This window comes from Neomonachus schauinslandi, chromosome 14 (genome assembly GCF_002201575.2).
Source record: "Neomonachus schauinslandi chromosome 14, ASM220157v2, whole genome shotgun sequence".
NCBI classification, from domain to species: Eukaryota; Metazoa; Chordata; class Mammalia; order Carnivora; family Phocidae; genus Neomonachus; species Neomonachus schauinslandi.
The window spans coordinates 43,462,139-43,478,888 of record NC_058416.1 but is presented as its reverse complement, the minus strand read 5'-3'; the positions used below and the strand labels follow the sequence as shown (position 1 = coordinate 43,478,888).

Here is a 16,750-nt window from a genome sequence, read left to right as displayed (position 1 = left end):
CATAACCCTTACGACCATCCCACGGGGGAGGTAATATATTTTTATCCCCATTCACAGATGTGGGAACTAAGGTTTCAGGTTAATACACTGAAGGTCAAATAGCCCATAACAGGCAGTCCCAGGATTTACACCCACGGAAGCAGAGGGCGAGCCATCAGTAGTCCTACCCGAAAAGGGCAGGAGATGGACATCAAGGGAAAGGGGTGGAGAAAAGAAAGTGCCAGGAAAAGGCACCGCCAAATAATGCAACCTGAAGAACTGATATTTTTCTAAACCTACAGATTAAAGTAAAATAAAAAACGGAATCTCAGTAAGCATTTCAATGATTACGAGTTCAATCACCTGTAGGTGTCATATATCCTGGGAGAACAACTGAAATTACTTTTGACAGAAAGAACACTGTGAATTCTAATAGAAATAAAAGAATCTCAGGCCTGCACGAGGCCTGAAGAAGTCAGAATAATTTATGCCTGGCCTCAGGCAGAATTACCATAAACCATCTGAGATAGATACATTTTTTTCCCCATTAAATGACTTTCAGAAAAGGAAGGTTTTCCATAATTTCCCCTAGTAACTCATTGTTGTGTTTAATAATTTCACTGTCAAGAAGCTATTTCTCACACATGATTCTAACGTTTCTAATCCATTTCCACGTTCATTTCATCAGGGGTGGGGCATGACAGCCTCAGTCCAGTGCAAAATAAACTTAACCACAATTAGGGTACTGCGTCAGGCTTTCATCCTCTAAACTAAATGCAGTCTCTCTAGTTTTTATATATGGCTGGTCTGCTTTAGTAAAATGATCTTTAATTCTCTTTCTTGTCATGAAACAGCCAGACTCAATGCGATAAGAATATTGCCGTGTGCAAACATGAGGAAGCCCCATTTCTGTATCTTCCAATGAAAAGTGTGAATGAAAGAGAAATATTTATATTGGGGGATGAGCTACATACCTACACAGTATATGAGCAACCTGGCACTCAAGAGAGAATGTTAGAAAACACCCCCTATTCTCAAACAAAATATGCATGCATGCTGATTACTGGCATTTCAGAATTGCACTTCATACGGTAATGGAAGAGGTGAAAAGACATGCATGTTCCAAGTATCACTGAATGAAAAGTACTACCGCAAACACTAAATTTCAACTATCTCCAATACAGAATATTCCTGGACAAAGAATCAGTGACACCCGGAAGTTAATAGGTACATGTTACAGGCATACATCTAACTCCTAAGTAAGGCTCCCAGCTCAGTTCAGTTGTGAATAAAGTAATCTTGATTTGTTCATACTACTTTATTAAAGTGCTTCTAGCACTATCTTGCGTATATAATTAATTGCAATAGTAATGTTTTCTTCGATCGAATTCAAGTGAATGCTACTGGGGCAAATAAAGCGTCATAAAAACCAACTCCTAAAATCCTTGTCAATAATATTTATTACAGTAGGTATAGTGTTTCCTTTTGACATACATAATCTGAGGTCTCAGATTATGAGACCTCATACTATAAAAGCTGGCTCAGCCAGAAATCTACAAAGCACAAATGTCTATGAATTAGCACTTTGATAATTCACTCACGCAATGATTACTGATGGTCAATAATGAGCTTGAGAATCTCTTAAGAAAATGGTCAGAACAGCATAGAGAAAGAGTGTAAAAGATTCATTAGGGACAGGGTTTTCGGGAGAGGATATAAGTGGGGCTTAAATAGAAACATGAAGAAATGGAAGGTTCAAGAGCAAGAAAAAGGTGCAAGGCATTCCTGCTAGCAGGAATCACATGACCAAAAACACAGAGGTGTGTCTGAGGACCAAGGGGTTGAGGTCTGTCACAGTGAGATGAGCATTGAGAATTAACCAAAATGCCCATCCACTCTCAGACTGTGACACTACATGGTATTTCAGTGTTGTCAACATTTTATGCCTTTTTCAACAAAAATTATGCCAGAAGTCTGTCTTTCTCCATTTATAACTTTAAAGGCTTGTCAGTAGAATTAATGCCATTGCTAGTCTTCAAGCCTGTTAAGTAAGTTAATCTTAGAGTCAAGGGGAAAATTCTAATAAAGGAGATAATCTCTTTTTACCAAACCAGGTTATCCAGAGAGGCTACAAAACACCTCAGCACACATGTTATTTGTAGCCTCTTAAAAATATGACTGTTGGGGTGCTCACTTTGGCAGCACACATACTAAAACTGGAACGATACAGAGAAGATTAGCATGGCCCCTGCACAAGGATAACACGCAAATTCGTGAAGCATTCCATATTAAAAAAAAAAAAAAAAATGACTGTTGGGGCTCTGGGGTGGTGCAGTTGGTTGAGCATCCGACTCTGGGTTTTGGCTCAGGTCATGATCTCAGGGTCATGGGATCGAGCCCTACGTGGGGCTCCACGCTCAGAGCAGAGTCTGCTTGAGATGCTCTCTCCCTCTCCCTCTGCCCCTCCCCACCCCCATCCCACCCCCAAAATAAATAAATAAATCTTAAGAACAATATGACTGTTAAAAATTATCCTAAATTTATGCACACATTATTTGGGCACGGTTTTTAATTTAATTCCTCACAAAAACATTTGAATGTAAGGGAAAACTGAGAAAAATGCCAAGAATTTAAAAAATCAGATACCAGATGTATCTAATGAACTTAGTCAATTATACTCTAAATATTACACGGACCGGCAATGATTTATCCAGTATGCATACATCATTTAACCAATTCAAAGTTCGGTAGAAAATAGCACAAGATTTCTTTAAAAAATTGATATTGGATAATACTGTCTATGTATTATTACCTGGAGATAAACTGCATGTCATACCACGTGTACCTTTAAGATTAAACAACAAATTCAAATAGTTTTTGGTTGGCTTACTTCTCTATCAAGTCCAGCTGCCACTGTGATAATATCACCAGTCTCATTGTTGATTGTAAACATGTTGGGCGAAGGGGTGCTCGGAGCCTGGGACAGGATTCTGTACCTCAGCATCCCGTTTAGGGCATTTGGATCATCCGCATCAATAGCAGTGACCGTCATCACATATGTTCCTAGAACAGTACACATGGAAAATGAATGGTCACCCTGCACTTGAGGGTCTCCTAAATAGATATACCTAAAAGGTGTATTTGCCTTTCGGATCAATCTTAGTTTCACTTTTTCAAAACAAACATTTAGTCACTTAGATTTAATTAAAAATGCTACTGATAAGAACAGCACTCACTTTAAAAAATATAAAACATGGTTTAGATCCTTGAAAGGAAAATTATTAAAAATGTATACATTTGTAAAGACTCATTTTTTCCATAACTTATAAGTTCACTATATGACTCAAAGAAAAGATGACTTCAGACCTTTATTTACATAAAATGCAAATAATAGTATAGATGCCATTAGCAACATCTTTTATGGCCACTGATACTTTCCCTTTGCCATGTTTTCCTCTGTTATACAATAACATCGAAAATGACATGCTGAGCATGATTCTCCTCAATGCCTAAGTCACTTTCTGAAAGTAAGCTGTGTGCATAACGATGCACACTCCATTTACTCAGGTCATAAGGAATCATTCCATGCATTACTGTTTTGGTACATTGAATAGGGGTTTGGCATTGTGGTTCATTATTTCCTAGGAGATTACAAGAGCAATGTAACAAACTGAGGGACTTCAATTTATTAGATATTTTGGAAAGGAAATCTACAACGCATTAGAATCAAATAAGTTCAAACTAGCTACACACCCTGTGTAATTTAGAAGTAGAGAGAAAAGTAGTTACTATTTAGGAAGGTTTGTTCTGTAGGATGTTTATAAGAACTAGCATATAAAATTTTCCATCTCTAATTTAAATTCGTCACGAGTGCTCTAAGCTCAGTTCTTCTTTAGAACCTCTCCATGCTACAATTTTGCCCCAGAATTCATGAAGGCTTGATCACGTTATTCAAATCTCTTTCCAGAGATTGTCCCTTTGAGTGAGACACTTCTGATTATGTGCCCACTCTACACCCTTATTTTTTTTTAAAGTTCATTGCATATGTGCTTGCTTCCTTGGCTTTTATTTTTCTCCCCTACTAGAATGTAAGCTCCAGTAGGACAGGTTAGGGTTAGGGTTAGGGTTAGGATTAGGGTTAGGGTTAGGGTTAGGAACTACTGTGTCAACACTGTGCCCACAGTGGTAAAACAGTGACCAGCATACAGCAGAGACTCTATAAACGTTTGCTGCATGAACAAATGAATGGTCAAAACAAAAAAAGTATATTCCGGAATGTTGAACCAAAATACTGATTACAATGCAGTTTAATTCAAGATCCTTACAGAATGACTACTGGAAATACATGCATGAAATGTCTATGGGAGGCTTTCATGGAAATTCATGATCAAATGCATAAAAAATATATCTTTAATGATTTTTTTTTGACAATTTTCGTGAAGCAGTACTTTTAATAAAGTTAGAAACAACAGAGGAACATATGAAATAAGTGATTTAAAAAAACAACAAAAAATAATTTCCACACGTAAAAAATCTTTATCTTCATTTATCTTTAGAATATGTGTATAAGACTAGTGTTTTAGTAAGGATATGTTTAATGTTCTTTGATTTTATAGTATTTTAAAATATCAAAGAAAGCTACTCTGGAATGTGACTCAGAAAGAGCCACAGATGGTTGAACTTCCCGCACAGCCCCATCCTCCCACTCCAGCTCCCCTCACCCCCCACCTCTACTTCCTTTCTGAGGATATAGACAGGTACAATTGAACCAAGAAAAAGTGCCAATCTAAGGCATATGTGGTTATATCTATAAATTGGCGTATGCGTAAAGGAGCTACTGGTATCAACTGGCGTAGGTGACAAAGGTAATATGTAGCACTATTTTAAATGTTGAGGCTCTCAAAATAAAAATAATGACGCAGCTAATGAAATCTCTCCAAACACCAAATCATCTCAGGAAAGCTGGTGAAACACTATCTTTTCCTACCTCTCTACCCACTGGTTTTCTTGTCCACTAGTTTTTCAAACTAAATTGGCCTTCCTAGCCTTGGTCTTCTGAAGTTCACAGTATTTTCAAGGACCAGAGTCTAAAATTTTAGTCAAACATCACTGCACGATGGTGAGAGGGTTTGGCAACTCCTGTTCCTAGGCTAGGACACTTTCCATGACACTAGTTTAAAAGTGTGGGCTGCAGAAGACATTAGGGTCATTCCAAAGTAAATATCCAGTGTCACCACAGCTGTCTCCAAGCCCCCTCTCTGCTTTTTGGCTTTACCTAGGAATACCAAGTACATTTCAGACTCTCTAATTGAGTTTTACTTGCTCCTCCGAGTAATATGATAAAATCTGTACTTTATAAACAGAAAGTCCCTGGTCTTCCAGCGCTCACTTTTTAGCCACACCGACTTTACCAACTGCAACAGAATGAAAGGATCCCATAGATCCTATAATATAGAATCAGAGACTTTAGTGTATATTTTTTTCCAAAGTGGGAAGTGATATTTTTCTGTTTTCTCTCTTCAATCAGTTTTTTCTTGTTACCTTCTTTTTTCCCTAAAATCATTTCGCATGAAAGAAAATAACACCAAAAGGCTCACATGATTTCTCCTTTTCTTGCTTATAACCAGTGCTGAATTACACAGCATTTCCTGAATCTCTGAATTATTATGTTCAAACTTACCGGGCTTTGACCCCTCAGGAACTGTCCCATTCCAAACCTGGTGTAAGAACTCTGGTCTGTTATCATTCATATCAATAACATTGATGACAATGTCAATAGGGTTCTCCACTTGATTTCCATTAATATCCACTGCATGTGCCCTCAACTGCAAAAATAATTAGAAAACAAAACTATTTAACACTTTTATGTCTCAAGTGAGAAGATAAAATATACAATCACCATGCTACCAAAATCGCAAGGGTGAACAGAGAAACTGAAGAAAAAGCTACTCTCCCCATCAAAATTTAAGTTAGCCAGGGCACCTGGGTGGCTCAGTCTGTTAAGCGTCTGACTCTTGATTTCGGCTCAGGTCAGGATGTCAGGTTCCTGGGATTGAGCCCTGTGTCGGGCTCCCCAATGGGTGTGCAGTCTGCTTCAGATTCTCTCGCTCCCTCAGCCCCTCCCCACCAAAATAAATAAATAAAATCTTTAAAAAAAATTTAAGTTAGCCAGGTTTTTGTTTTCATTGTAAAAGTCACTCGCCAACATTCAAAGTGTGTGAGTATATAAGACAATTGTTCCTCTCCCAAGCTTGAGTAAAAAGCCAACACTTACTATTTGCTAGGCATTGTGCTCAGTTTTACGGATTTTAACTCATTTGATCCATATACAAAAGAGTGAGGCAGAAATGATAAGCGCTTGAAGGTGAAGAAATTGAGCTTCAGAAAAGCTAAGTGATTTTGCTCTGTCTCTTGACAGAGCCCATAGACAAAGCCAGTTCTGTCCAGTTCCCAAATCCTTTTGCTAAATCCGTACATATGAGTCAGGGTAATTAAAAATGTACTGGGCACAGAGTAGTCTCAGAGATTAAAAGACAGAAGAGAACTCAGAATTAAATGTGTTTAGGGAATTTTGACACTAGGTGGGTTTTTGTTTTCATTGTAAAAGTCACTCGCCAACATTCAAAGTGTGTGAGTATATAAGACAATTGTTCCTCTCCCAAGCTTGAGTTCTCAGTTTTACAGGTATTCTAAAAATTTTATCTTTTTTTTTTTTTTAAATTAATACAGTCACTCGGCTACTTTTGGCAGAATATCCTCAAAATCTTTTAATCCAGCACATAGAGATCCATTACATTCTTTTCAATAGCTGTGTAGTGTTCCGTTGAATTGCTTCTTTTTAACGGGAATGCTTCTGTGGTTTTTTTCCTGTGAAGTATCATGCTGGCTAATGGTTTCTGTTGGATATGCTTCATCAAGTTAAAGAAGCATCAACATATCCCCTTTTTAAAAATTTTAGAGGTTATTTAACACATGAAACAATGTAAATTTTATTATTGCCTTTTAACAGCTATAAAATAATCCTTTTTCCTTCACTTATTTAATACATTACATGTTAATAGATCTTGACACTGAAACATCCTTGCAATTCTATAATTGATTCTTTTTTTTTTTTTTTTTTATGAGTATCGTTCTTTTCTGTGCTGGCAGTAAGAATCTGCAGAGCAAGAGTTGACCCCAAAACTGATCTGAGTTTTTAACCACAGGAGTTCAGATAATGAAACTTCATACAGGAAGAATTATTTAGAATTTTTGTATTGATATTATTTATATTCATAAATCCAAGACTAGTCTAATTAGAGACTGGTCTCTCGTGTGCTATCTTTATCAAGTTTCCCTATTAATGAGCTTTTGTCTTTATGAAAGGTTTGGAAGTTTTACTTACATCTTTATGGTTTAGAACAATATAAAAAGCACTAGCATTACATGTTCCTGAAGGATTAAAAAAAACCTGGTTGATGAACTGGTTGATGAAACAATCAAGTCCTTTGGAAGAAGGGAATGCTGAGTAGTACTCAAGAGTTAAAAAAAATTTTTTTTTAATTTTTACACCCAAAGTAGGGCTCAAACTCATGACCCCAAAATCAAGAGTCATGCTCTACAGACTGATCCAGCCAGGTGCCACCCTCCCTTTTTAAAGAATAACTCTCATTTTATTTTTTTAAGCTCTACATCCAATATGGGGCTTGAACTCATGACCACGAGATCAAGAGTCTCATGTTCTACCCACTGAGCCAGCCAGGCACCCTTGAAAAAGTTTTAAAAATTTCTCATATGCTATTCGTCTGTTTAGATCTATAGGAATCTTGCTCTACCACATATCAATATTTTAACAATTTTCAAAACTTCAATAATTTAAAAAGTTTTTACAAGTGCAAAAATTCAACAAATATGTTATTGTTCAGTGTAAGAGTCTAAAAACAAACACATGCATATGTGGAATAAAAAGTTTTGAATGACTAAGTATCGATGATAAACCACTGGGAATACTAATTCAATACATGGGACAACTGGCTATCTACAAAGGAAAAACAAAGTGGATCTATATACCTCTCTCCTTTTAGTAAAATAAACTGCACAGAGGTTAAAAATATAGATGCAAAAATAAATAAATAAATACAATAGATAAAATTGGGGAGATTAGAATCTTGGAGTAGAGAAGGCTTTTATAACCATCTCTAAAACAAGACTTTATGATAAAATTGAAAAACACAACTAATTTTACAATGCAAGAACTATAGTAGGGTAAAAATTATTAACAAAGTTTAAAAACAAACAACAGAAAAGGAAAATATATGACAAATTAAACATTAACATCCCTAATAGATAAGAGGTTCTTAACACTAAGAATAAAAAGTAAACAAGCCAAAAGAAAATTCAACAGAGAGGGGTGCCTGGGTGGCTCAGTTGGTTAAGTGTCCCACTCTTGATTTCAGTTCAGGTCATGATCTCAGGGTCATAAGACTGAACCCCATGTTGGGCTCCACACTGGACATGGAGCCTGCTTGGGATTCTCTCTCTCCCTCTGCCCCTCCCCCCACCTCTAAAAAAAACAAAATTCAACAGAGAACAGGAATAGGAAATTCACTCTGATTAGATATTCAACGTAGGCAACTTAAAGCATTAAGATCATTTCTTTGCAAATGACAGTTCGATAAGTAAGAGAATAGAGTGGAGAAAGTATATCTCCTACACAGTGGGCAGGTAGTGCAACATAATGCAACCATTCTAGAGAACTTCACTATATTTATTAAAATAATTCCAATTTTAGGAATTTATTCCAAGGATATAATGGGCAAATGTACAAAAAAATGTTCGCTGCCACATTATTTATAGTTGCAAAATAAAATAAAAAAACTAAGTTACCCAAATGTCTACCCATAATTAGTTAAAATTACATTGCATTCATTCAACAAAATAATTTGAAGCAATTGAAAATGATGCTATAAGTAAATAATTATTTACTGACATGGAAATATGCTAAATCTTGTGATTGCAAAAGTGACAAAAGCTGGTTTCAGAGAATGATGCCAATTTCAAAGAAATACATTTATGAATCTAGGCAAAGAGAAACATCCTACAGCATATCACCAAAGTGTTCCAAAAAAAAAAAAAAAAGAAACAAACAGGTTGGTTTTACGTACTGAGATTACAAATCATTGTTACTTTCTCATTAGTATTGCATTATTTGGAAGTTTTTATAATGCACATATATTCTGTCTAAAAAAATGATAATTTCATTGCAAGTTTTAGTTATTCATGCAGAAACTGGAGAAGTAATAAAGACCAACTTAGGTTTCTATATTAAATTCATGAAAAAATTGTTGAAATCTTGCTCCAGGAAATGTGTAAGCATGGCTAAAAAAAAAAAAAGAAAAATGCCTCTTGGAATTTGATTAATATTAGGCAATTCTCGAGTTTTAAAACACTCACTACAATTAGTATTTTTAAATTGGAAAAATCAGTTTCAAATATATATGTATATTTAAAAATATGAACATATAAATTATATACATAAAGTTGTGATAACTCACCAAGAAAACAGATAAAACAGAAAAATAAAGAGCATAAAAATGAACATAAGAAATATAATAAGATACTATATCTAAGAAAATATTGCTCAGATTGGCAGATTGATGAAACCAAGTGTTGGTTGGGTTATGAGAGAAAGGGAAATCTCAATTTCTGGTTGGGAGCATCAAAATGGCACATCTTTCTGGAAGGAATACAGCCAACAAATAACAAAATTAAAATGTACTACCCATTTTCTAAGACTATTTCATGGTAACAATCAGACCAAGAAGAATAGATAAAGATGACGAACACAGATGTCTATTGAAATTTTAAGAAACTGTCATTAAAATTATAGCCTAATTGCTTCTTGGCCTTTTGGCTAAGATCAAGTGTAAAATTATAGCCTACACATTTAATGGAATACTATACAGTCATTAAAAGTGTTGTGATCTCTATAATTTACAGGCAACAATTTTGACCTCCTTCATGTAAATTTGTTCCTGTAAGTCCTTAGCCACACCAACATGTAAAGGGTAAGGAGATTTTTGGCAATTTCACTTTCTTCTTTGGCACTGTTTGTTTTTTACCCTAAGCATTCATCAATCCTATAAAAACAATGAAATCATTACAACAAATTGAAAAGGCTACAAAGCTCACTTCTGGTATTAAACCTGTCAGTATCAAAGCTCTAAGGCCAATGTTAAGAGGCAAACGTTAAGCTCTACACAGTTAGAAGAGTATTAATACATCAGATTATCAGCGGGCTGAAATCTTACATGAAACCGGGCTATCAGCTCACGATCCAGAGGCTTGGTCACTGACAGCTGACCTGAGATGGGGTTGATAATGAAGATACCGGTTGGAGGCTGATCAGCTCCTGGCCCCGTTACGCTATACCGTAGTGAAAGGTTTTTATCTCTATCCGACCTGATCTGAGGATCAAGAAGACAATCATATTAAATGAGAGACTAAACGAGCTCTTTATCAGGACAGGACATGCCACACCTCATGCCCTTTTTCAGTTACAAACTTAACAGCGTCTCTTCCCAGAAAACAAGTCCTTTTTCTCATCCTAGCTTCTCGGTGATAAGCTTCAAAAAGAGATGTCACCTATCACCGGAAAGACTAGGGCCAATATTAACCTCTAAAAGAACACTCGCTAGGAGCAGTGCCAAAAAGCCAAATTTAAGGAGTGTCAGTTTTTAAAACTGCATCAAATTGTATCCAGGGAGATTATAGGTTATAATATTTAACATAAGAACAGGTGTCCAATTTAATTGAAATAAAACTTGTTTACCTTTTTGTATCAGTTAGGAGAAGACATAACTGTTTAGGCCACAGTGTGAAACAACCTTACATGGGAACTCTAATGTTATGGGTGAGCTTGGAAGTCAGATTTCTGCACTTGCATTATAGTGACATTATTCACTGCAATTCCAAAGCTTTCCGTGTCATTTTAAGGTGGCACCTATTACTCCAAATTCTTTATTAATAACAAAACATACAAGAGATCATTTTACAATACATTTTTATGCTCTCAAAAATTCAACCCACTATAGGCTCACTGCCTTTTCCTCCAAATCTAATAATTCCCCAGAAAAATAAGTTTATAGGTGAGCTGACATAGGAAAAGACTATAGAAAGGGAGGAAGAAGAACAGCTCAGAGAAAGCGCCAATTGGCAATACCTTCGCAGGTGATAATAACAGATCTTTATGTAGTAGGTAAATATACTTAACCCAGTAACAGAATCTAGTTTATTATTTTTCTTGTTAAGGCAAAATTCTCTTTTTACTCATTGTCCATTAAAGTAGAAAAAAAAAAGCCTTTATTTGGGGGTTATGTTGTTCATTGTTAAATTGAATTATAATGTGCATTAAAATAAAATACGCAATACAAAAAAATGACTTATTAAAAAATACAGCTTTCAGTAAGTATGTATTGGAATGCTAAATTAATCATGCACACAAACATCTACATTCAAATAAATAAATACAAAATAACTTTGTCTTTTTTCCTTTTGTAATAAACAATGGGTTGCTAATTTTACTAAACATACACAACTACCTGTGATTTTTTTTCTCCACATCTGATGGTATACATTTGGAGTAACTGAAAAAAAATTACTTCTCAGATTTATAAAAGCCTATGGCTTTGCACAGCCCCAGGGATTCTGTTAATGGTATCAGAGGTCACTTCCTTTTTTCTTTAAAAAACTCTCAAATGCACTTGGTGCTGGCCTTTTTAGCAATGATTGCCCCTTTATTTCTTCTTTGGCTCAAAAGCTATCTGTAGAGGGCAAAGATCATCATGGAGAGCACAGCTGTCAGACAGGGAAGTGAAGGGGTGTGTGTGTGTGTGTGTGTGTGTGTGTGTGTGTGTATGTGTGTTGTGAGAAAGGGTATAGTCTGGGTGTGGATGCATGTTGGAGTTAGGGCTTACGTATTCACACACTCAACAGACTGCATCGTCCGTGGTGTAGGGGACCCACAGAGAGCTCTACTTACACATAATCTGAGATAATAATTTTTTTAAAAAAGAGGCTCTATACAACACTATAGACATTTCATCTATGCAAAAAAATATATTTTTAATACATGTTGTAAAGTCTATCTTGTGATAAAACAGACAAAAGCGTTTCTAACATACACTTGACACATGCCATGGAGACAATTAAAATTGTGCCAGCCTACCCTGACAAGCTCTTGAGGAAAAGGTCCCCTGGAGTTTTCTGGCAAGTTGATTGGAGGGATAACCCAGTCTCTCTTCTGCCTTTGTAGGTGGCCATTGTGCTTAGTCACTTGTCTTGGGAATACTATTTCTTCAATTTGTTGTGATTCCTTTGCATTAAAATACAAGACATTGCTGAGTACTGGGAAAAACATTTTCTGAAAGACAGCAATATCAATGGATACCTGACAGTGTAGGGTTCACTGTTCTGAACAAGAAAATTCACCTGGAGGCCCTCTCCTCATCTCTCTATTAAAATAATAGAAAACACCATAAAATTTGGGGGTTACACTGATCATTGAAGAATCGAATTCCAAACAATTTATTATGTGGCACATCTGTGTAAACTATTTGCAGTTTCTATAACCATCTTAGGTAGGAGTTAATATTGAGCAAAATTTAATGGTGTCCTTTTATACATCTCTCATTAGTTTAAACCACAGTTCAGGTAATATGCTACTGTACATTAAATTTAGATCTTGATGTGCTAAAATTTAATTTGAATTCCAAGAGAAGTTTAATACATACTGCTAAGGCATGTCTCAAATATTTATGACCCTATTAAATCCCACAGAATTAATGCTGTAATTATTCTAAACCTATGTCAGCCATGATGGATGCTGTAGATGACCCATTTTGCACACTGGGTATTAATCTCTGCTGGATGTCAACATTTTCTTCTGTTTCTCCTTATATCTGTAGACATTTTAGCCATTAGCCCTTGCTACTTCCATGCAAATATCCAAGCTAGTTTGCTGGAACACAGCAAATCATCAACAACAAAAGCATCTTTTCACTCAGTTAGTTACCAGTTTCTCCCTCTGTAGTCCCCAAATGACATGATTTCCCTTAATAGTTAATAGATTAATAAATTACATTTCACATAATAAAAGTCTAACATTGGGACAAGAGAAAAATGATATCTTTTCCACGAATACACTTACTCATATTTGATTATGGGTGTGTATGTCACACTTAAAATTAAATAGCAGAAGTGAACGTGTGTAGTCTTATCTCCCACAGTACAATAAGTCTACAAAATGTAATAGTTATACTTCATGAAATTATGGACTTCAAAATAGATGATTTTGGTGTCTCCTCATATTTTTTTCAAATTAACACGAATTAGAATATTCAGAAACTAATAGTTATCATAACTTTACTGAAGAAGTTATTGTATCTTATTAAAAATTCCTAGTATAGTGATTTATACAAAGTAAGTGCTCAGTAAATGTTTGCTGAATTTAATCAAACTGTACTTTGTTGGAAGTCTATCTACTTCTTTTATTCTGGTTCATAGCAGCTTCCACCAGAGGGAGTATATCATTCCTTAAAGTTAGGTCAGTAGTATAAATAATTCATACTCCCCAATTTGATTATTAAGGGACAAGACAAAAACCCAATACTCCTAGCTAGAAATGCTTTCCTATTGCTACTCTATATCTGTACTTCCCATTTAATAGACTTTACTAGTGACATCTTGCAAAGAATTATTTTCGGGTTATATTTAACAGCTTGTAAAGCTTCAAAGAAACTTAAAACAAACAACTACTTCTAATTTAAATTAAGTATAAACAACCGTTTCAAACACAATTTCAGATAGCTTAAATATATATTTAGTCTAAATTAAGATTAAAAAAAACCAACAAAATAATATTGAAGTGGCTGAAGATGATAAAAATTCAAATATTGGCCAATGTGATGTAAAGCAAAGCATCTATTTAGTTCCAACTGTATAAATCTCATTTTTTAAACATAACTCCAAAGCCATGTTTGGATACTCTACCTTCACTGAATCCTCAGGTAAGGTAGGCTTGAGGCTCAATTTTACTGCTACTTGCCACTTTTCCTGGGTCTCCTTATCTTGGGCATATATCAGGAACTTGGCATGCTCAGAGGAGAGGGGAAAGCTTCTCACAGCATACACCATACCGTCTTCATCCACCTTAAAATCTGCTGGCTCACTGCTTTCATACTGGACTTTCCTTTTTCTATTGCAGTTGCTGAACTTCACTGTAAGAGATAACAAACCTACAAGTCACGTGATAATACAAACACAGAAATGTCTAAGTCTGGGTCCCGCTTAGGTTAAAGGGTAAAACGCGGTACGCATAAAACACAGAAGTTTCAGTTTTACATTATTAAAGGAATTCTCATACTAAAGATACCAGATTCTGATTCTGAGTTGGTCCCCAGAATCTCCTTGTTCCAAAGCCTTTCCCCTCCCTCCACATTCCCCTGCATCTTGGAGCCCTTGGCTACACCTGTTTTTTCCGCCATGCTCTCCCTCACCCCTGATATTATCTGCCACTCCTTAACACAACTCCCACTCATCCTTTCTGTCCCAGCTCCAGAGTCACTGAAGGTGGATCCATCCCTAGTTGTCTATCTTCATGTAGCAATCTGAACTCTACTACCACAGTTTTATAGCCATTCCTGACGTTCACGGTGAGAGGTACTGTCAGGGCCAATTTTCTTAGTTATCTTGAACACTTTGCACATTTCCTGGCACACAGTCTTAACTTATAATTTTTGAATAAATTCTTCAAGGAAGAAAGCAATAACTTTTATTAATGTTGAATGCCCACCATGCTCTAGAATTACAAGACCGTAGTAGTAATTAAAACGGGAATAATTTGCAATTTCTAATCCTCATGGTGCTTATAATAGTTCTATGAAGCAGTAACAATTTATAAATTTTCAGACATAAAAAGAAAACATATCTCAAAATATATATCTTATCTTTATGTAACATGTAATGACTTAAAATTGAAAAAAAAATCAATGCTTTCTTAAAAGCAGCATCAACCCGATGGACTCTGAAAAACAAACTGAGGGTTCTAGAGGTGGAGGGGTGTGGGAGGATGGGTTAGCCTGGTGATGGGTATTAAAGAGGGCACGTTCTCCATGGAGCACTGCGTGTTATATGCAAACAATGAATCATGGAACACTACATCAAAAACTAATGATGTAATGTATGGTGATTAACATAATAATAAAAAAGTGCAAAAAAAGAGCAACATCAATCAGCTTATGTCTCATTGGATAACAACACAAAAGTTAAACCACATGCTTATAAATGTAGGACTAAACATAGTCAAGCCAAAGTAAAATTATAAAATAATAAAAATACTCTCTAAGGAAGATGATTTCCTTTGAAATCCTCAATCATTCTTTATGAGGAAAATTTCTCTGGGAATAGCATAAAGGGAGCAAAGAAAAAACAATGTTTTAAATTTCTGTAAACATGTGATGTTATGTCCTAACCCCAATTTGTACATAGGATATATTCTGGAAAGCAATTAATAGGTACACATTACAAAATATAATCATATACTACTTTTTGCATTTTTCAAATATCTAAGTAAATTTTTCAAACTCCCACTCCACATATGGATTGATGAGTTCTTTTGTTTTCATTAATATAAATTCACTGAGATGTGCACAAGATCACAGCCAAATAATATGCAAGCTTATTTCCCTTAGTAACCATAAAATCCTTGATAACAATAATACTTTAACTACTGAATATATTATTTCCCACATAGTCCCACATATATCATCCTTCATTTTTCAAACATCTAAAAATGAAAATAAAAGTTATATCTCATGGGGCGCCTGGGTGGCTCAGTTGTTAAGCGTCTGCCTTCGGCTCAGGTCATGATCCCAGGGTCCTGGGATCGAGCCCCACATCGGGCTCCCTGCTTGGCGGGAAGCTTGCTTCTCCCTCTCCCACTCCCCCTGCTTGTGTTCCCTCTCTCGCTGTGTCTCTGTCAAATAAATAAAATCTTTAAAAAAAAATAAAGTTTGAAAAAAAAAGTTATAACTCACACTAAATTATGTTAAACCAGAATATTTGTCTTCGGAGTAGAAGTATCCCAAAAGATACTTATTTACCCCATCTTACTTGCCATGTGATTTAAAAGTGAAAAATAGGTAATCTGTTCTATAGAACAATGCCATCTACTGCTAATCTTTTATTAAAGACAAAATGAAAAGTAAAATTGATTTCGGGGAACCCTGCTGAGAAAGCAAAATTCAAGACTTACCATCTTTGTATAAAAACACTGTTTATATCAGAAAAGGTATTTGTGAACTTAAAAACATAACGTAGATCAGACCTTTGCACTTTTTTGTTCCTTTTTTACCACTCTAGCATGGACCCTCATCAATTCACACCTGGATTGTTGCATCTGCCTCCTATAGGTCTTCTCCCTGCTCCAGGTCATTGAGCATCTACTCCTAGACTAAACCTCTGTTGCTGTCAGGTCTCCTCCATGCTTACTATCAATAATATTATATTCCCTCTTTCATCTGGTGTACAATGCTCTTTTCGCTCTTGGTCACTTGATCTCTTTGGTAATTTTTGTACATCATCTTCTAAAACATATTCAACCCAGTTGGATTTCTCAGTCATTCCCCTATCTCACTGCAGCCCAAACCCCATGCTCACCACTTTTTCTGGAAAGCTCCTCCACCCCCATTCTCCATGCCACAGCTCCAGAGCCAGGCCATCATTTGGGCATAGG

General features: G+C 35.8%; 1 protein-coding gene and 1 non-coding gene across 2 annotated transcripts in view; one reads left to right on the top strand and one right to left on the bottom strand.

Moving 5' to 3' along the window:
• CDH2 (cadherin 2) overlaps nt 1-16,750 on the bottom strand; it is a 210,353-nt gene that overhangs the window by 47,146 nt on the left and 146,457 nt on the right. The window contains exons 3-7 of the mRNA XM_021686273.2: nt 14,008-14,234; nt 12,185-12,331; nt 10,269-10,424; nt 5,660-5,804; nt 2,870-3,042 (exon numbers count right to left, since the gene is read on the bottom strand). Of these exons, the coding sequence (XP_021541948.1) occupies nt 2,870-3,042; nt 5,660-5,804; nt 10,269-10,424; nt 12,185-12,331; nt 14,008-14,234 (848 nt within the window). The remainder of the gene's footprint in view (nt 1-2,869; nt 3,043-5,659; nt 5,805-10,268; nt 10,425-12,184; nt 12,332-14,007; nt 14,235-16,750) is intronic.
• LOC123326730 lies at nt 2,166-2,272 on the top strand. The gene has a single exon (XR_006541283.1). It is a non-coding gene; the product is annotated as a U6 spliceosomal RNA (small nuclear RNA).